The sequence below is a fragment of the Xyrauchen texanus genome, chromosome 10, assembly GCF_025860055.1.
Source record: "Xyrauchen texanus isolate HMW12.3.18 chromosome 10, RBS_HiC_50CHRs, whole genome shotgun sequence".
NCBI lineage: Eukaryota > Metazoa > Chordata > Actinopteri > Cypriniformes > Catostomidae > Xyrauchen > Xyrauchen texanus.
The window spans coordinates 42,738,056-42,760,044 of NC_068285.1; the positions used below are offsets into that span (position 1 = coordinate 42,738,056).

At 39.1% G+C, this 21,989-nt stretch overlaps 1 protein-coding gene across 7 annotated transcripts in view; it reads right to left on the reverse strand.

Moving 5' to 3' along the window:
- The window catches only part of LOC127650371 (phosphatase and actin regulator 4A-like), an 89,409-nt gene that overhangs the window by 9,123 nt on the left and 58,297 nt on the right, over positions 1-21,989 (reverse strand). For 4 of the 7 annotated variants that reach the window (XM_052135741.1, XM_052135742.1, XM_052135739.1 and 1 more), the window contains 10 exons: positions 19,719-19,877; positions 19,187-19,267; positions 15,624-16,538; positions 11,426-11,824; positions 7,247-7,378; positions 4,561-5,044; positions 3,906-4,150; positions 892-1,048; positions 750-805; positions 478-539 (listed from right to left, as the gene is read on the reverse strand). In XM_052135741.1, the coding sequence (XP_051991701.1) occupies positions 478-539; positions 750-805; positions 892-1,048; positions 3,906-4,150; positions 4,561-5,044; positions 7,247-7,378; positions 11,426-11,824; positions 15,624-16,538; positions 19,187-19,267; positions 19,719-19,877 (2,690 nt within the window). The remainder of the gene's footprint in view (positions 1-477; positions 540-749; positions 806-891; positions 1,049-3,905; positions 4,151-4,560; positions 5,045-7,246; positions 7,379-11,425; positions 11,825-15,623; positions 16,539-19,186; positions 19,268-19,718; positions 19,878-21,989) is intronic. The other 3 variants (XM_052135744.1, XM_052135743.1, XM_052135745.1) reach the window with 3 other exon arrangements.

Below are 21,989 nucleotides of genomic sequence, written 5' to 3' on the forward strand. Positions count from 1 at the left end.
GAGAACAGCACTGTTTCACTGAAAAATGTGTGTGTTGCCTAAAAGGAGTATATGTCTGAGCAAAACGTGCAACACTTTCATACATTTATACTCCTAGTCAATGATATAAAGCCAGCAATAAACTATAGGCGGCTGTGGCTCAGGTGGTAGAGGGGCTTTTCCAATAATCACAGGGTTGGTGGTTCGATTCCTGGCCCACATGACTCCACATGCAGAAGTGTATTTGCGCAAGACACTGAACCCCAAGTTGCTCCAAATGGCAGGCTAGTGCCTTGCATGGCCGCTCTGCCGTCATTGGTGTGTGTGTGTGATGGATGAATGGGACACAGTGTAAAGCGCTTTGAATACCGCTAAGGTTAAAAAGGCGCTATATAAGTGCAACTCTTGCAAGCAAACATGCAGGTAAAGTCATGAGTAAATAGTTAAAGACTAAGATCTTATCTTTCCAGCCTAAATTTGTTTATGTGCACTTCATACCTTTCTGGTCAGCCTGCGTTTGATCTCACTTCTCTCTGCCCGTCTGTCAGCTTCATTCTTGGCTGAAACACAAGAGCATACAGACATGCAGTATAGAGAACCTTTTCTGGAACTGCTGCTCTTTAATTAGACTGAAAACTATGTGAATAAAAGCATCAGTAAATCTTGTCTAGACATGTCGAGACATTTGGCATTCCACATGTGCATTCTATGGATGCTTCATTAGATGAATGGAGGATGTGTAGGAAAAACTCAGCTGGCCAAACACTCACCTAGGAGAATATTTCTCTGCTCGAGTTCTTGTGCCGTGGGTCTCTGACTCAACCTCCTATGAAAAGAACATGAACAATACACACACTGTCAATGTTAACAGAATACATAAACACTCTAACACAGCTCTGGACACACACAGACCTTGTGAGTGTGCTGCCAATCTGGTTGCGAAGTGCCTCCCATTGCTCTTTGTTCTTCCAGGTGCTGTTGTCCTGCTCTTGAGACTGTTCCTTCTCCTGCTGACGCTCCAACTTCATTGCCAGAGTATCCTTGCGCTTCACACGACTCGCAAGACCACCTGACAACCCACATACATGCAGATCAAGAGTCAAGGTATGTCATACGAAAAGTTCTGCAGATCTCTACAGAATTGATATGACTTTAACCAATAGGCGTTATCACACTGCAGAAATGTTTCCTAGTTCACATTGAAGTTCCACACAGTTCTAAAACCCGAAACAAAACAAGAAACATTTTAGTACAAGCTCCAGAGGTAGTACTTTCCTTGCAAATTGGAACTATATAGGTGGAGTCAGAATGCAAACATTTCTCTGAGGTTAAAAATATGGCTGGGTATTGATACAGATTTCCCAATTCAATTCCGATTCACATTCTTTCAATTCCATTCCGATTCAATATCGATTCATATGGGTTTATTTCAGTTATAATTTCCCTTTTGCTTACATATGAAAGAAATGATCTTTTTTCATCATTGTAGGCCCAAGTTGCTCCCAATGGCAGGCTAGCACCTTACATAGCAGCTCTGCCGCCATTGGTGTATGAATGTGTGTGTGAATGGGTGAATGAGACGCAGTGTAAAGCGCTTTGAATACAGTTAAGGCTTAAAAATACGCTATATAAGTGCAGACCATTTAGCCATTTAAATTGCATAATTGTACTATTAACAAGTATTTACATTGATTTGTTGAACACATGCTAAATCTAGTACTGTCTCTTTAAGAAACCGGCATTTCTGTAAAGAGCATCTTTAGATGAGCGCATGTTTACGAGAGACTCGAATGGCTTTACCTCATCTGTGCGATACATGATTGGAATTAAATTGTTTTTTTTTGTAGTTGATTTGATCATCAATTGACTGTAAAGAAAAGAAAGGGTAATAAAAGAGACAGTATTCAATGACAAATGGGTTGCGTGGATCTTGTCTTTGGACACACATTACACGGAGCAACTTTACTCTCAACACGCTGTGAAAGGATCTTGCTGCTGAACACTTCATGACTAACCTACACAATTACTAGTGAATGAATTCTGAACATTTACCAACCATTGTAGTAGAGCAGTGCGCAAAGAGTAAAAGATCTGGTTTTCCCATCCCTAGTTAAAAAAAACATGTCATCAGCCATCCAACAGCTGATATTGTCCATTTTTAAAAGACCGGTCAGTAAGCTTAGCTAATACTTTTGTTGAGTTTTCCAATAAAACTGGATAGATTCAGATGTTAAATCTATGCTACAGATGATGTTGTGCATGAGAGACATACAGAATGGCTCTGCCGAGAATGTATGGAAAAGAAAACAATAGTGAGTTAAAAAAGTCAACTTAAAATGATAACGTGTACAAACAATTTCTGACTGTCTCATCAAGTTAGGCTTTGATGACCATGACAATAAATATTGTAGATTGAAAATCAAGAAATAAAGGATCATAATAACAATTTATGTTCCATGCTTTTTGTGCACTGTATTTATTGTGTCTATACAGTAGTTTGTTATTTAATTTTTATTTACAGTAGTTTGTTACTTTAAATGTTTCGCCTTTTTGCATCTTTTAAATGCTTCACTGCATTACGTACTAATAAAGACATTTTTACTTTACCTCAAGGCTACAAATGAACGTTTTAACGTTCATGTGTACATGTCACAACAAAACAAGAGGATAAAGATCAGCTGTTGCAAGTGCATACTTGGGAATCGCGGTTATAATAGCATCACATACTTGCGTCAAAGCTAATTGAAACAGTTCTTGCTTAAAAAGTTCTTGCTTTCCACCTCCTTGGTGGGAAAACGTTAAAATTTTATCGGAATGGATATACAAGTTCCACGGACAACACGTTAGGAACACGTTAGCATTTTTAAATCCAATCCACAAAAATCAGAACAGAAAATGCAAACAAAAGGTCTTCAGATTCTCACTGGGCCTGTTGTTAGGTCATATTACAGGCCTGAATTCAACGTTATTAACCCTACTAGACATTTTCAAAAATTTTATAAAGATTATACAATTAGAATTTGTGTGTGAACGGGACCCACTGGCGAAACAATGGCTCAGTCAATTTGACTGCTTAAGGTATTGCAAGAAATGTTTCATTTTTATACTATGAGAGAATGAAGCCATTAAATTAAAATTATTATTATTATTATTTGTAGACCATGCAGCAGTCGAAAATATATTAAAATTATGCAAACATGAAGCACGGTCCATTCAGCTTTAAATCGATATTTTTTAAATAAAACAGTAGTGACCTAATGTTATTTCCATTGCAGTTTTAATGGGATTTAATCTGTCAAGTTTATGTAATGTAATGGGTTTCATATGTTAGTGCATTAACTGCAAATTGAATAGTTGCTTAATTTTTAAATTTTTTATAATAACAATTAAAAATGGCTTTTCACATTGCACTTCACCCAGAGTTATCATCTTTTTAAAACCCGTTTTTAACCCTAGGTAAAGCAACTTTTGTCATTTTGAAAGGGGGTTAGCATCGCTCTTAAGCCAGGTTTACCCCGAATTGTGGTGCCAAAGGTATACTGTCTGAAACATTGTGCTGTTAGAATGTTACAGAAAGTTGTTTTGCAACAGACCACCAATCATAGAATGCCTTAGTGCTTACCTCATTGAGTGATCACACGCTTTGTACAGGTGCAGTAATATTTACGTGCTATTTACGTTTCATCCGAAAGACAGAGAGGATATGCTCACCGACATTTCCACCTATATGCTGTGACATTGATAAGCAGTTTTAACATTGGATGCCCGCACATCACGAGCTGTATTCGTCCAATCATTGTTATCAACCACACAAATATGCAATATTTTGAATACCTAGGATTAATTCCTAACCGGTGTAAAGTGTGAACAGTGTGAAACATGAAATCCAGGATTTGCAATGACTCAGAACGAATAAAGCATCATACTTGTGGGAACATCTTCCTCATCATCATCATCTTCCTCATCTCTGTAATTAATGGGCCCGTCAGAGTCGCTGTCTTCCTCATCCTCACTGTTTCCAGGTCCACCGTCCTCAGGTATGACCGTGACTCGAGGGTCGCCCACCAGACCTCGGCGGCTCCGTGGCTCCAGCTCTGGCTGTCGTGCGGGCTGAGGGGTCGGTCGCAGCTTCTGCAGCTCTTCTTCAATGTCAAAATCATCATCCTCAGGCCTAAAAATACCATTCAAAAATGCAGAAAAAGACTTACAGAAAATACAGCAAGTGTGTAATACTGTATAGTATAGTATAGTATACATGTAGCATGGCTGGTACATTTAAAGTATTGTATCAACATATATACCAGAGGAACATGGGGTGACATTTCAATTATCAAATACTTTAATCAATATAGAAATGAAAATGTTTGTCCCACCCTAAACTAAAATATGTGATGCAACATTATATGTGATGCAACAGATTTAGGATGGTGGGTACCAATTTTCATTTAAGTAAACCATCATAGAATGACTATACTTTTTTTTAGTCATTTTAGTTACATTTTGTGTTAAAATGTCTTGACTTTTGGCAGTCTGGTTAAATAACTGAGGATTAACTGATATGTACACTGTGTAAACACTCACAGTCGGAGAGGTTCGATAGTGACTGGAAGCGAGAATCGCCCTCCTCCTGGGGCCTCAGCAAGGACCTCTGGCAGCTCAAACAGAAGTGAGTGTGCCCGCTGGGATCTGTCCTGTTTGGGCTGGGATGGGCTAGGATTGTTCAAGGCCCTCTGAATGCGAATGTGCAGAGATAAGGGTGGCTGAGAGGGCGGCTCTGTGGTTGGGCTGGGCGGGTCCATATGAGGGGCCATATGGGCCCGAGGAGGGGATGGGGGGATGTGGGTTGGTGGAGGAGAGAACTCTTCAGAGCTTCCATTACTGCCATCGTCTGATTGGACAGGGGGCAGGGCAGGGGCCAGCACAGGGACGGGAGCGGGGCCTGTGGAAGGAGGCTCAGGCTGATTGGTTGAGGAGTCATCTGAGTGACGTTTGGTCACAGGTGTAGTCCTCTTTGGAGGAATGGGAGGAGATGGCTTGACTGGGACTGCAGTTTGAGAGAGATCCACTGTAGAAAATGTAAATATGAATCAAAATGAGTTTCACAGAGAACAAAGGGTTAATGCACATCGCAGAACACCACATTAGGGGCTGTTCACACAGGACACATTCCTGAATTTAAAAAATGGTGGAATGGAACTAAATGAATGGTGTCGAGACACTTTGTCAAAGGTGAAATTCTTTTATCTGGACACAGAGACTTAACAATCCAGCACTCATGGCAAGACATACTGTAAAAACAGATAATTCCTCCACAGAATGCATGTGTACATGGACAATTAAAAACTACAACGCAGACAGAATGCATGAATGTGTCCTATGTGAACAGCCCCTTAGTCCATGAAAAAGTGCGTTAGGATATTGATTTGCATGCCATGAAATTATACACAGGTTTTTAGCGTAGAGGGGGTGAGATCGTAAGCAGTAATGTACACAGTGTCTTACTTGAGAACATTAAGTACAATTTGAGCCAAAGAGGACACAGCCCGTTGCAAAACAAGGCCTAAAACACACTCTATGTAAGTATGTTTAAATCAAACACTTCTTGCAACATATGCTTGATTTCATGTGCTGTTGAGTTCCAAAATCTGTCAGAATGCAAATTATAATACAACATATAACGCAAGTGCTTGGCATTCTCAGCACTTACGTAAGGAGGCAAAGTTTTCTCTTTCAGGTTAACTACAGTCACGCTGGAGTACCAGTTTGAAAATACTTTTGCCAAGCAAATCTGGTAGAGGTAGTTCAACATGTTCATAGCTAGCAACCTCAATAAAAACTAGGAATGACATACAATATTGATACATTTTTTGATACAATGTTTTTGAGGCAGTGATATATTAAAATTATCCCAAATTTTAATTAGAAGTGACATTTGTGTGCTTTCCAATTCACTGTCTGTTAGCCTTCGGTTTAATGTGGTCTGGCATAATATCTTCGAGAGACCACAAGGGGGAGATATAACATTTACTGAAGAAGGTCGGACACTGGCAGAGAAGCGCTGCGTCACGGGTAAGACAAGGCAGGTGGCAGTCCACAGTTTGGGAATCTAGTCACAATACACACAAAAGTTCTGTAAAGCTTTTTGTTCTTCAAGAATGAACAATGTCACAATGAGTTTGCAGGTAAATGTATGAAAGTGGTTTAACAGTGCAATATGAACGATTAGAAATGGTGACGTTTATTATACAATTTCTCTGTATGCAGCCTTGATTTGGTTTCATTCAAGCGGTCAAACCACAAAAAGACACACTTGTAACGGAAATGCCATTGTGTAGGCTATATGAAAGATTCATATACACAATACATCATCCAGTGATGCTTGAGTAAATAATCTTGATTTGGGTCGACTTTAATGAAAAACTAATTTTGCGCTCCATGGTGCTGTAAACCTTTAAGCAGCCTCCGGAGTTGTAGGTTGCACCGGCGACAGATGCCGAGCGGCAGTGTGCATACCTTCAAAGAAAATAATAGTTTCTAATTTTAGAGTGCGCCATGTCGTCCGCCTGACACGTCCGGTGTGCGACCCCCTTTGAAATACGCATACACTTTATCAAAGTTATGTTGAGAAATATGTATAAAGAGACAAAGACTATTGTGCAAGGAGTAGCCCTACTTGTATCTGAAAAAATGCCGATATACAGTAGATCAATAATCAACTTGAAATGCTTGAAACCGAATCAATGCTTGAAAAAGTCATTGTTCCAAGCCTAATAATAACATATCCCATTAATCGCACAGACATCTGAAGGAAACCCTCATGAGCACTAAAGTTTGTTACTAAAGTTTGGTCAAGTTTTCGTGTCTGTGTTTTTTAGTGTCAGGTCTAGGTGTCTAAATCATCTTCATCTTCTTATAATATTAGACACTTGAGTTAATATGCATATATGACAAACTGTATGAGGAAACAAAAAACAGAAGTACTTTCTCCTGAGTGAAAGCTCAGTCTAAACTTCCAGTAAGCACACATCTGTATGCTCTTCTAGACTGTGAGATGTTAGTATATGATATCAGCCAGGTTGAGTCTGTTAGTTTAAACGTCAGCACTGGTTACATTTCATGATTATACCTCTTATGGATTCAATTAGAGTAATCACATTGATTTGGAACAGGACTACAGATTCTGAGGGTTAAACAAGCATGACTGTCAGAGGTTACTGTAAGGGACATGCGTGCCAGTTGGCAGTGGACGGGTCGACACCAGGGATACCTGGGCGGAGCTGAGAACCCCTGTGGCAGAGGTAGGTTGGCAAGGAGAGATAGACTCCGGAATCTGGCTGTTGTCTGCAGCTTGTCCAGTACTGAGGTGGTGGAGCTTTGCTATACCTCTGTAACGTTGAAGCTTTGGGGTGGAGGGAGGGAAATATGTTTTTAGAATCTCGAACAACAAACAAATGCACTGTTGGAGAGTGGTCCAGTTCACAGGACAAAACATATCCATTCAATGTAAAGCTATTTAAATGCATTACATTGAAAAATATCCCGGTTTAAAGGTGAAGTGTGTCATTTCTGTGGCACACCATCCAGAATTGCAAAAATACCTGTTTCCAAACAGGTGCTCAGCAAATCAACCTACAAATGGCTTATAGTCTTTAAGCACATTAAACTTGGAATGTATTAAGGGAAATTATCTAACTTAGGATAAATGTACACTTTTGTTTTTTGGTTAAGTCAGTTTAAAACATTTTGTAATCTGAGGTCATGTTGTAGTATATTAAACCACCTTAATTCCTTAACTTCACCAAAAACTTGTCAAAGTTACAGGTAATTAAAACATTTAATTGTACAAAATATAAATCTAACACAGACACATCTTAAAATCTGTCATTATCTCTGCCTCTGAATTGTTTTAAGGTCAAATCTGACATGGCTTTGCACAAGTGAGGTCTATAAATGGCTCCTGTTGGAGAGGGATACCATGTGTGTGTTGTGTTTCAGACACTTGAGCAGCTGCTACCAGCCTGTCATGCCACTGGACCATTGCCTGTATAAAATCATCTTTCCTCAGTGACACTGCAGCAGCCATCCTAGTTAGCTCTCATGTCTTTCAGTTCAGCAGACTGAAGATACATTATATAGCCTAATTGTACATAGCTTTTTTTTAGTGGGGTTTACTTTCAAAAAAACCTAGGAAACAATTCCCATGCAGAAATGGCTGGTAAAGGCTCCACACAAATCTTGGTGGCTTTAATTAGAAATTCTAAACTTCAGTTTACTTTGCAATACTGTGTTTCAAGTAAATTACTCACTCTTTGTACATTTTACACAAGCAATATAGCAGTGAATGAAGCCTTTACTAGCATTTCAATGCTTTTTCAACATTCTTACTCATGTGCCACATGACACACAGAGGCTATGCACAAGGAAGCTTCATGCATGCTATGTAATCTATTAGACAACATCACCTGCATTAGAAACAACATTCAGAGCTGCCTACACAGACCTGAACACCTTTGACCATTAATGGGTAATTGGGTGTAAAAATCAGACTTCAAAACAAAAGTTACCAAATGTAACAACAAAATCAACAATTAAACTGTGAAAATCAACATGCAATCAGTGAAACCATGCAAGCTCATCAAATATTCAAGCGTGGTGTATGCTGAGAAAACCAGCTTCAAAAAGTGACTTATTTTAATTTACCTGTAAAATGTACTCAAATTAGCGAAATAACATGACAAGCTTTTCTACTTCAGAACACACCTTTTTTTTTTTCTTACAATTTCTATTATTTTCTGTGAACACATGGTTTAAAACCTGTTGGAAAACATTGTGTCTGTGTGAATTTCCCCAGAATCTCCTGCGGTGTAATGTGGGCTTAAGACTGCTGCTTGGGCTGCTCGATTATGACAAAATTCATAATTGTCGAAAATGTTCCTTGATATTGTAATGCTGATTATTAATGTCGTTTAACAGAAGTTACTTACATTAAATAATTATTTGTTCAAATTCATGCCATATTTTGTATGTACGCTACGTACCTATAAGCTAAAAACTGTTTAAACATTATATTTTTGAATAAATCAAAAACATAAATCGAGCAAATGTCAAAATAATTGAAAATCACTGACTGTTTATCACTTTTGTTCTAGCGCTTCGAGTGTCAGATGGTGTATCTTTAACACTAATTCCATGTGCCACTGTGAACAAAGGTGAAATATTAAGCAAGTGTCTGGGCATCAGGCTGTTTAAAACTTGCACATTAGGATCGGTTGCCATTATAGATAGGACTATAGACTATTAGACTAATTTAAGCATCAAAATGCCTCTCTCTGTTAGGCCGGGCGTACCGCTCGGGAGTTCCTGAGTCCCAGCACACATTACGAGTCTGTTTATCTGATAATCATACAGATGCAGTGTTAAACGACACGATTTTTCAGACCTGGCAAATTCTGAAGCAATCACATGAATTTTCATGCTATTTATTATTATTAATTATTATATTATATAATAATTACTATTAATGTCATGACTACACATTGTGATCAGTTGAAGTTTGTCCACTTTGGTGAATAAAAGTACCAATTCTTTCCATAAGAGCAAAATACATTATATTATATGATATAATGCTTTATAGTTGGATCTTCTTTCTTCTTGATGTAAAGACAACAGAATTTTTCTGAGGGCAAAATCAGATTTATTCATCCTTAAATGTCCAATTTTTTTTTTTTACTGTGGTTGGTTGTTTCATATTTTGGTCAGACAGCCTCTTCCCTTATCTACAGTAAACTACATTGTGTTCCAGACTTTATGCCGATAGTTAAAGCTCTGGCAGACAAGAGTGTGACTTACTAGAAACAGAAAGACTATATATACAAAAAAATTGGTATAGAATTTAATATATTTTCTATATTATTATTTTTATAATATAATACCACAACATAACCAAAATATCTGTAAGCTTAACTTTAAGTCTGCATTACATAAGACCCCGCAGCTTACAGCCTGTGAAATACTGCAACACTGAGCAAAGCCAGACTGCAGAGTACAAAACAGAGCAGCTACACTAGAGCTCAAGCTGAACATAGTGTGGCTGGAATAAAAACTCTAAAGATCAATTTAAAATTCTGGAAGTTATAGTCCTCAGAGTATACAGTGTATTTAATATGATGTGAATGAAAACAAGGCTGCAAGGTATGGAAGAACAGTCCATTTCAACAGTTAGCACTGAAACTGACAAGAACCTGATTCTGATTACTGTTACGCCAAAAGAAATCGGATTCTCATTACTGTAACAAAAACAAATCATATTCTCATTATCGTAACACCAAAAAAAATCATATTCTCATTACTGTTATGCCAAAAAAATCTGATTCTCATTACTGTAACACACCAAAGAAAATCAGATTCTCATTACTGTAACAAAGAAAATCAGATTCTCATTACTCTAACAAGGAAAATCAGATTCTCATTATCGTAACAGCAGAAAAAATCTGATTCTCATTACTGTAACAGCAAAAACTCTTATTCTCATTACAGTAACAAGAAAAATCTGATAATCATTACTGTAATACCAAAAAAATCTGATTCTCATTATTGTAACACACCAAAAAAAAACTGATTTCCATTACCGTTACACCAAAAATATCTGATTCTCATTACCGTTACGCCAAAAATATCTGATTCTCATTACAGTTACGCCAAAAATATCTGATTTTCAATACTTTTCCACCCAAAAAATCGGATTCTCATTACTGTAACATCAAATAACCTGATTGGAGTCGTAACCGATTGTTCCCTGTAACTCCTACCCGCACTTCAAGCACCGTAACTTTGCACTTCCAGCCCTTGCAAACCCGTCTGTGAGTAAAACATTATGCCTGTTGTAGTCTGTTTATTCATTAACGTTAGTGACAATGTCCAATGCATTAATTATCCGGTTCACTGACTGAATGTTTTTACAACGAGTATGATGAAACATAATTCGGTGTGCATGTGAGGAGTTGCATCTGACAGCAGTCTAAAGTTAAAACAATAATGATGGACAAAATATTTAAATTGGTTGCATAAAGTACTTTGTATAGGCAAAATATTCTGGATTGTCAACTCTAAAATGCTTCTACTGTCTCTATGACAGATATTTTGTTTTGTTGCATGTGTGCTTGACCAGCTGACATCAGTTATATAAATTACGTGTATAAGTCACTTCAGACGATAAGTCGCGGCACCTTTCGGATGATGAAAAAAAAAATGTATATTCCGGAAAATACAGTACATCTTTCAAAAAATTTCCAGTGAACAAAAAATATGCAGAAAATGTGACCTATGTCATTAAAATGCATGCAGCGTTAAATGACTAGTAAGTTTACCCCTCACTCGTTTTGATTCACAGCAAATTTAAAATAATGTCTCCTCTGAACATAAGCGGGCAGGACGACATATGACTCACCTTGTACTGCAGTGTTGCTGTTGTGATGGGCGGGTTTGGGAGGGGGCACAGGGGGCTGTTTAGGGGGAAGAGGGACTGGAGGTGCCAGGTGTGTGGGAACTGTGGGCAGGGTCTCCTGGTCTCCTGTTGTTACGGGGGGAACAGGATTACTACATGAGGAGTCATCTACATTTAAAGACACAGTCCGGGGAGGAGGCTTCACAATGGGGGGAGCTGAGGATGATGAAGATGATGATAAAGAGGAGAAGGATGAGGATGGGGCTTGAGCAGGCTCGGTGGAGGAGGAAGCAGCCATCAGCCATTTGGGAGGGAGGATGGCATGTTTAGTGGGCTGCTGTGACTCTTTAGTGGAGGTTATTCCAGGGTTGGGCTCAGGAGTGAACCGTACACCCACTGATCCTAGCGGTGAGCACAACACAGATGCACAAACACAGAACACACATGAGTGCACAGCACAATCACAAGGGCATGCATGAGTAAATCATGCAAAGGGAAAGCATGTAAACAAAGTGATGCAGGAGTGCTTTAAAGAACCCATGAGATCAAAATTGCAGTTTTGTGGTGTTTAGATTGTCTATTGTTTTGAGGTCATTATATGCAAGTGAACTACGTAAAGACTTCAAAACTCACTTTAAGAAGATGTACACATTTAAAATGTAGTATTTCTCTTCTGGCAAAATGTACCAAAAATATTTATGTTATCTTGCCCTCAGGGACATGTACACATTTGATCTAATAAAATACTCTCTTAAAAGAAAATATCCCTCAGTGTACAGTAATTCCACCAGACACTGATGTTACTTGCAAGTAGCGAATCATAGTTCATATCTGTGACATAAAGTTGAATTCAGAAGATTACATACACCTTAGCAAAATACATTTTAACTCAGTTTTTCATAATTCCTGACATTAAATCGTAGAAAACATTCCCTGTCTTAGGTCAGTTAGGATCACTACTTTATTTTAAGAATGTGAAATGTCAGAATAATAGTAGAGATTTATTTATTTCAGATGTAATTTTTTCATCACATTCACAGTTGGTCAGAAGATTATATACAATTTGTTAGTATTTGGTAGCATTGCTTTTAAATTGTTTAACTTGGGTCAAACATTTTGGGTAGCTTTCCACAAGCTTCTCACAATAAGTTGCTGGGATTCTGGCCCATTCCTCCAGACAGAACTGGTGTAACTGAGTCAGGTTTGTAGGCCTCCTTGGTCACACACGCTTTTTCAGTTCTGCCCACAAATTGTTTGTCTGATTGAGGTCAGAGTCTTGTGATGGCCACTCCAATACCTTGACTTTGTTGTCCTTTTTTACTACAACTTTGAAGGTATGCTTGGGGTCATTGTCCATTTGGAAGGCCCGTTTGTGAACGAGCTTTAAATTCCAGGCTGATGTCTTGAGATGTTGCTTCAATATATCCACATAATTTCCTTTCTCACGATGTCATCTATTTTGTGAAGTGCGCTAGTACCTCCTGCAGCAAAGCACCCCGAAAACATGATGCTGCCACCCCAATTCTTCACGGATGGAATGGTGTTCTTTGGCTAGCAAGCCTCACACTTTTTCCTCCAAACATAACGATGGTCATTATGGCCAAAAAGTTCCATTTTTGTTTCATCAGACCAGAGGAAATTTCTCTAAAAAGTAAGATACGTTTCCCCATGCGCACTTGCAAACTGTAGTCTGTCTTTTTTTATGGGTTTTGTAGTCTGGCTTCTTCTTACAGAGCAGTCTTTCAGGTTATGTCGATATAGGGCTTGTTTTACTGTGGATATAGATACTTGTCTACCTGTTTCCTCCAGCATCTTCACAAGGTCCTTTGCTGTTGTTCTGGGATTGATTTGCACTTTTCGCACTAAACTACGTTCAACTCTAGGAGAATGAATGTGTCTCCTTCCTGAGCAATATGATGGCTGTGTGGTACCATGATGTTTATACTTGTGAACTATTGTTTGTACAGATGTACATGGTACCTTCAGATGTTTGGAAATTGCTCCCAAGGATGAACCGGACTTGTGGAGGTCCAGCATTTTTTTCTGAGGTCTTGGCCAATTTCTTTTGATTTTCCCATGATGTCAAGCAAACAGGCACTGAGTTTGAAGGTTGTACCTGTGGATATATAAAATATATCCACAGGTACACCTCCAATTCAGTACACCTCATATCAGAAACTAATTAGCTAATTGTCTAAAGGCTTGGCATCATTTTCTGGAATTTTCCAAGCTGTTTAAAGGTACGGTTAACTTAGTGTATGAACATTTCTGTCCCACTGGAATTGTCATATTGTCAATTAAAAGTGAAACAATCTGTCGGTAAACATTTGTTTGAAAAATGACTCATGTCATGCACATAGTAGACATCCTAAACAACTTGCCAAAACTATAGTTTGCTAATATTAAATCTGTGGAGTGGTTAAAAAATGTGTATTAATGACTTCAAGCTAAGTGTATGTAAACTTACTATAACTTCAACTGTAAACTAAAATCTATTGGATATTTACCAAAAAGTTAAGGAAATATCTCAACACAGGAAAGAAAACAACGTTTGTTGAGCCATATCATGGGGTCTTTAAAGAACATACAACATTGCTGCACTGTTCACAGTGAGCAATTATAGTTAGATTTTAATTTTTTTACATCCAGAACAAAACTGTATGGAGTGTTTGATCAGAGCTCTAACAGCTGGGTGTACAGCTAAGCTGTTTCTCAAGGTTTCTCAATATAAGCTGCTTGAAAGAGCTTAAGCAAATGTGTTTGTGGGACAGACACACAACTGTGTATTTTCTCCAGACAGTAAAAACAATCGGTTATCGCCACCACACTGAATGCTGCTCACTTCTCAGCTTATTTTACAGATAGACTAAAGTGCTAATGACAGCTCTGAGAGTTCATAATGAGAGTTTATGAAAAGATGAAGCCATTGAGTTTTAGGTTTTAAAATGAGACAGCTCTGCTCTAAAACCTTGTGACACACTTCCTACACAGGAAGCTTCCTTCTAAAACAATGAACCCTCATAAGTGACTGATTGAAAAGCTTGAATAGATACATGGCACACGAATAGTACTCCACAGGTGAAGCGCACAGGCCTCTACTCCCAATTCATTTCTATAGAGCCCAACAGTCTGATTCTGGAAATAAATATCTCATTCCCTTTCCCCATAGGAGAGCTCAGAGGTTGTTAATCAATGGTATGTAATGTTAATCAAAGTTTGTAATGTTGTGATTCACTTAAGAACTGGTTGATCTGGTTCATGGCTTAGAACTTTGATGAAGAATTTTATGAAATTCTAATGGAAGTGAAATGAATGAAAAAAATACTTCAGGAACCAAAATGGCTGAAAAAGTGGGCGGGCACTGTTGCACTCTATAGAGTTTGACATTAACATGTTGCTAAGCTAATAAAGCCACCCTCTAATATTGATAAAAAATGCACAGCACACCCAAATATTGGGTGAGACCCAAGTCCATTTTTAATAAGACTGAACAGTTTTTTCCTTAATACTTGTATCGAATAAAATACACTATATTTATAATAGTCATTATAATAGATGGATTCTTTTTTTTCACTGAACTCGTAATTCATTCCTATCTTGCCTGCTCTGCAAAGTATACCTGCCTTAGAATTGGACCAAACTTAGGACCTTAGGGGCCTTTCACACTGGCAGTATAGTCCGAATCAGAGTAAGATGCACAGAAAAATTGGTAATATGAAAGCTGTTTTGCAAACCATGGTATCGAAGCAAAGACTACCTGCAGGAGGAAATAAAATAACTTTGCAGATTTAAGTATGATGGCATCATCAGTTGCACAAAAACACACATGCACCATGAGTGGCAGGGGAACATTGTGGGACACCGAAGAGGTGGTGTGCCTTTTAGATATGTTCATGAGTGAGCGTGCAATGTAAGCAGAGCTGCAAATGCATTGCTCGCAACTAGCTGTCTCCTTTGCGAGGTAGGTAACTCACTAGGGTTTTAGAACAGAGCTGATGTCTTGAGATGGATCTGAACATTAAAATTAACAGCTTTTTTAATTTATTTTTTACATTTCCAATAATGTTAACTATGTGTAATATAAACTGTGTATTATGTCCCTTGTATATTCTGTCTAAATTGCAAACCTTGTTTATCTCGTTCTTGTGTCCTGTATTTATAGTAATATACAGTATGTGGTACATCCATGTGTGCGTTTTACCTGTTCGCAATCTTGACTCGTCCTCAGCGGGTGTGTATTGCGGCAGTGAGCTGCTCTGGACAGCCTCAGAAACCGGCCGGACCTTTAGGCCGATTTCAGACGAGCTCTTCTGAATACTGGGCCGCATGTCTATCTCTGACTGAGGCCGCACTAATTTTTCATCAGACACCTGTTTCTTTGTGACCTCCTTCCTGTCTCTGTCATCTTTTCTCTCACGCTCCTCACGTCGCTCCCGTTCCTCTTTTCTTTCCCAGTCTTCCCTCCTTTCATTCGGTTCCTTTTGTTCACGATCATCTCCCCTTTCAGGCTCGTCCCTCTTTTCATGATCTTCCTTCCTGTCTCTCAGCTCTTTCCTGTCTCTGTTATCTCTCCAGTCTTTGTCTTCCTGCTTTTCCCTGTCACTACGTCTGTCTCTCTCACGTTCATCTCGTTCGGATCTTCCATCTCTTGCGTGCCAGTCCTCTTTATCTGGTCTTGCATCCCTCTTGTCTTTGTCTCTTCTATCTCGGTCCCGGTCATCTTTTCTGTCCCGTCTGTCACTGTCTTTGTCTCTGATCCCTTTCTCTTCCCTCTCGTCTCTCCGATATCTTCCCTCATCCTGACTGTGACTCTCTCTTGGTAACGTTCCCACTCGTCTGTCCGAATCTGATTCCAGTCGGCTGCGGTGGTCCGTTTCAGGTGGAAACCGAGTTCGAGCATCTACGTCTAGAGGCTGGCGGTTCCGACTAACATCCGAGGGCGCTCTGTTGCGGCGCTCCGGTTCTGGTGCGAGGCTATTCCTTTGTTTATCTCCCTGTGGCTGCGATGATGTTCCCTTGACTTCTGATGCTGTATCTGACCTGTGGTCTCCTGGCAGTGGTGCAGAGTGGCCATTTTTAACCGGAGGAGCTTTGGAGTGATTCACATCTTTGCTCTCTGAAACACAGATATTGATAATGGCTAATGAGACCGGAGAAACAAATCCAAAAAAGCAAAAATCAGCAAATATATATATTTGTTTATTTGATCTTCCATGAAAGCCTCAAATCTTGTTTGTGACACTCACCAATGCCATTTTCATATTATATACATGTATAAGAGCTGGGTGATATATATATATATATATACTTTATATATATATGTTTCTTTTTTGTTGAGTTTATATACAGCCGTGGCCAAAAGTATCGGCAGTGACATAAATTTTGTGTTTTGCAAAGTTTGCTGCTTCAGTATTTGTAGATTATTTTTTAACATGTTTCTATGGTATACTGGAAAACAGTGATAAGCATTTCATAAGTTTAAAGGTTTTTATTGGCAAAAACCTTAAATATAAGCAAAGAGTCAATATTTACAGTGTTGACCCTTGTTCTTCATAACCTCTGCAATTTGCTCTGGCATATCAACTTCTGGGCCAAATCCTGACTGATGGTGATCCATTCTTGCCTTATTAGTGCTCGGAGTTGATCACAATTTGTGGGCTTCTGCTTGTCCACTAGCCTTTTGAGGATTGACCACAGGTTCTCTATGGGATTAATTTCCAGGGAGTTGCCTGTCAATGGATCCAAAATTCCAATGTAATGATCTCCGAGCCACTTCATTATCACTCTTGCCTTGTGACATGGTGCTCCATCAAGCTGGAAAATGCACGGATCATCACCGAATTGCTCCTGGATCGTTGGGAGAAGTTGCTCTTGCAGGACGTTTTGATACCATTCTTTATTCATGACAGTGTTTTTGGGCAGAATTGTGAGGGAGCCCACTCCCTTGGATGAAAAGTAACCCCACACATGGATGGTCTCAGGATGCTTCACTGTTGGCACGACACAGGACTCATGGTAGCGTTCACCTTTTCTTCTCCGGACTATCGATTTTCCAGATGTCCCAAACAGTCGGAAGGGTGCTTCAGAGAAAATAACTTTGCACCAGTATTCTGCCGTTCAATCCTTGTACTTCCTGCAGAATTTCAGTCTGTCCTTGATGTATTTCTTGGAGAGAAGTGGCATCTTTGCTGCCCTTCTTGACACCAGGCCATTGTCCAAAAGTCTTCGCCTCAATGTGCGTGCAGATGCACTCACACCAACCTGCTGCCAATATTGAGCAAGCTCTGCACTGGTGGTGACATGATTCCGTAGCTGACTCCTCAGGAGGAGACGGTCCTGGCACTTGCTGGACACTCTGTGACGTCTCGAAGCCTTCTTCACTGCTGTTGAACCTCTCTCCTTGAAGTTCTTGATGAATGGTTCTTTCAGGTGAAATAGTCTTTGTAGCAATTTCCTTGCATGTGAGGCCATTTTGATGCAAAACGATGATGCTGCACTTCTATCTTTAGAGGTAGACTTTGCGAACAAGAACACAATAATTGGAAGCACTTCTTCCCTTCTTTTATAGCAATTAGTCTGCTCTTATAATCCAATCAGAATGATAGAGTGATTTCACTTGACTAGTACTTGTTCAAACTTTCCCAGCTGCTGCTGATATGAATAGTGAAATGATGTTAGCTGGTCATTTTGTGCCAGGGCCAAAAACAGTGAAATTTGGGTTTTTGTGATAAAAGTATATTTTTTTGGCCAATTAAGCTTTTTGCAATTATTTAAAATGCATCTGATCACTCTGCACAATAATCAAGAAACTATGTGAATCAACACCACAACAACTGAAGCAGAAAACTTCACAAAATCTGTGTCACTACCAATACTTTTGGCCACAGCTGTATATATATATATATATGCTATATATACATATATAGATGTTTTTGCCAGTGATGTCTGGTAAGGACCTGCCTTACAACAGGTCTACAAGCCCTCAGTTAAGCCTCTCTCAGCCTATTGCAGACAGTCTGAGCACTGACGGAGGGATTGTGCATTCCTGGTGTAACTTGGGTAGTTGTTGCTTCCATCCTGTACCTGTCCTGCAGGTGTGATATTCGATGTACTGATGCTGTGCAGGTGTTGTTACATGTTGTCAGCCACTGCGTGGATGATCAGCTGTCCTTCCAGTCTTAGGCGTCTCACAGTAAGGACATTGCAATTTATTGCCCTGGCCATATCTGCAGTCCTCATGCCTCCATGCAGCATGCCTAAGGCATGTTCACACAGATGAGCAGGGGCCCTGGGCATCTTTTTTTGGGTGTTTTTCCAAAGTAGAAAGGTCTCTTTAGTGTCCTAAGTTTTTATAACTGTGACCTTAATTCCCTACTGTCTGTAAGCTGTTAGTGTTTTAACGACCATTCCACAGGTACATTAATCGTTTATTGTTCATTGAACAAGCAAGGGAAACATTGTTTAAACCCATTACAATAGAAATCTGTAAAGTTATTTGCATTTTTACAAAATTATCTTTAAAATACTGTATCCTGAAAAAGGGACGTTTCTTTTTTGCTGAGTTTATATACATTTATTTATTAATTTTTTGATAAAATCTTCCAAACATCAGACCCCTTTGGGTAAATTTGCCCTTCTTTTTGCATTCTAGGGTTAAACAATCAAATTCAAAACAATCTGACAATTTCAACCTTATCTACGATTCATGCCCTTCAGTATAACCTTCAACTTTATTATTGAGTGCATTTGTCTCTCCTGCCGTACCATTCTCCGGGATGTCCTTTAGCAACCCTCGCTCTATCAACTCCTCTCTGGGCTTCCTCATCGATATCTTCCTTTCCAGCACTGATCATTCAGGAAAAAACATAAACACATTAGTGACACCTCACAAGCCACTTTCTAACTTTAAACACATTATATTGCCGGAAAACTTTTTCCAGAATTTCCAGAATATTTCGAAAAAGTATTCAAACACCAACTCCAAAATGCTGTTTCAACCTCAACGACGACATTTTAGCATTTGTTGCTAGACGTTTTGTTTCAGGAGTGCCTAAAATAGTGAACCCAACCGCTCTACAGGATTAAATCATTCTACTTGTAGTACTGAAGTTATTAATGTCACTGAAAACAATCAAAGATCTAAGCTTATCAATGTTTTGTAATTACAATAAAAAAGTTGATATCAGAAGGCAGCATAAACAAATGAGAATTTTAGTCAGGAGTTCTGAATCCGTATCGGCAGAGAAAAAATGATACTTGTTCAGTCTTATTGTCTGGACTCATGACAGGTCCGTACCTTCTGATGTTTCATTGAACTTATCACTGCTTCTTTTCTTCCTCCACTTCCAGGGTTTGAAAATCTTGCCCAGGTTGGGGAACTTGCCCTTTCCCGAAGGGGTTCCTCCTGCTGGATTCGCCCCATCACCAACTGGCACACTATGGTCGACTTCATCATCTGAGGAGATGGAAAGAGAGACAGAATAATTAGTAGTTCATTCTTAAAACAAAATGTCCTTTTTAAATTTGTTTTTGTAGTTTTGAACCATCGTCAAAAGTACGCAATTCACTCCACATGTCAACCTTGGAAGACTTGATCAGGATCAGCAAAGAGGGCCCATCACTTGAACACTTTGATCCTGACCCATGTGTCAAATGCTGGCTTTTGGCAACAACATAAAAAAGAGGAGAAGGAGGGCAAGCTACACTCAATTGCCAAGTGATGCTGACATAATTATGGTCAGTGACACTGGCTCAGATTCGGTGTAAAGAACAATTCTCTGTGACTGAATATAGTTCTCAAGATGGAAAAGATTTTCAGTTCCCACTTTAAGTGAACTTTAGTTCCCAGGACATCCACAGGATGGATGAAAATGCTGACACATCAGGATAAATGAAAGTGTTGTAAAAATTTCAAACATAAGTTCATTCTTATGTGGCACTTATGAGCCAATGGCTCTTTAACTGATTTTTTGTCTGGAGCCCTGTCTAAGGCATACAGGTCCAGGATGCCTACCTTTCTTGTTGTTGAGCTCACATGGTCACTGATTATCCTAAAACTGACTGCTAAAATAATGTTCCAGGTAAATTACAATTTAAAATTAAATATTAATTGCATTAAAAGATCAAAAAAGTACATTCGTGCACATTATATGGATATTATTAATATTATCATTGTGCGACCCTGCGTCCTCCTGAGAGGACATTGTGTTTTGTCTTCACTATTCGTAATGAATAAATTAATTCAGCTCATATCTCTGCCTACCTCTCGGAGTCCTCGTCCTAAATAAAGGAATGTCACCTTCAGCTCAACCTAGCCAAGACAGAACTTCTCGTGATCCCAGACAACCCATTTGCTGACCACAACCTCTCTATTCATCTCGGTTCCACTACGCTAACGCCAATAAAGACAGCCTGGAACCTGGGAGGGGTGGTGAATGACCAGCTTAATTTCACAGCCAACATCTCTATGATGAAAATAAGACCTTTCCTGTCTGAATATGATACACAGCTCCTAATCAAATCTCTGGTCATTTCAAGACTGAACTACTGTATTATCCTGTTCGCAGGTCTCCCAGCTAGCATGATTAAGCCACTGCAGGTGGTCCAGAACGCTGCAGCATGTCTGGTCATCAATCAGACAAACAGGGTTCAAGTCACCCTCCTCTAGATTCCACTCCACTGGCTGCCAGTAGCGGCCCACATCAAATTCAAGACTTTGACTCTGGTCTTCAAGACAGCCAATGGAACAGCACCCTCTTACATCAATTCACTACTCCAGGTCTATGTCCCAACTTGCTCTCTGCTTTAAATGAACTAGATGCACAACCTCCACACAATCTGCTGATACCATCACAGCATTCAAAAAACAGCTGATAAGACATCTGTTCCATGACCACTTAATCAACACTCATTTAGCCTCTGCTAAAAGACAATGTAAATATACATTTTATTTAAACCAACTGATTTCAGTTCAGGATGTCAGTTAAGGGTTAAACTTTTGACGCACCAAGTCATGTGACAAAGCAACATGGCGCCGATCACAGCAGACTTTGTCTTTTGGGAGAAACCTCAACAAAACTGCATCTGGTATGAAACCTCATTAAGTTATTCCATTGAAACCTGTTTGACACAAAAGATTCTCTAGTTCTCCAGTAGAGTCTCTAGTTTCATCCAATATGCTATTTTGAAAATCTGAGCAATTAATCATGAAACGGTAGGCTTTAAACACAATGACCACTATTATAGTGGCCTTTTTTTATATCTCCTTTAAAATCCTATATTTACTGTGCATTTTCACATTAAGAATCAATGGGTTTTTCCAAAAGCTAAAAACTGTTTCAGAGGCTGTATACAGACTTAAGATGAAAATAAAGTGCATTTTGAACTTTTATGAGAAAGGTTAAGTCAATCAATAAATAGGGTGCAAGGGTGCATCCTATAGCTTTCTATGCAGCTAAGTGCATTCAATCCTAAAATCCAACCAAAAGTTCAGTTTCAGGCTGCAGATGATGTTTACACCAATCAAAATGTTTGACAGACATGGGACAATGATAATCAGAACATTATC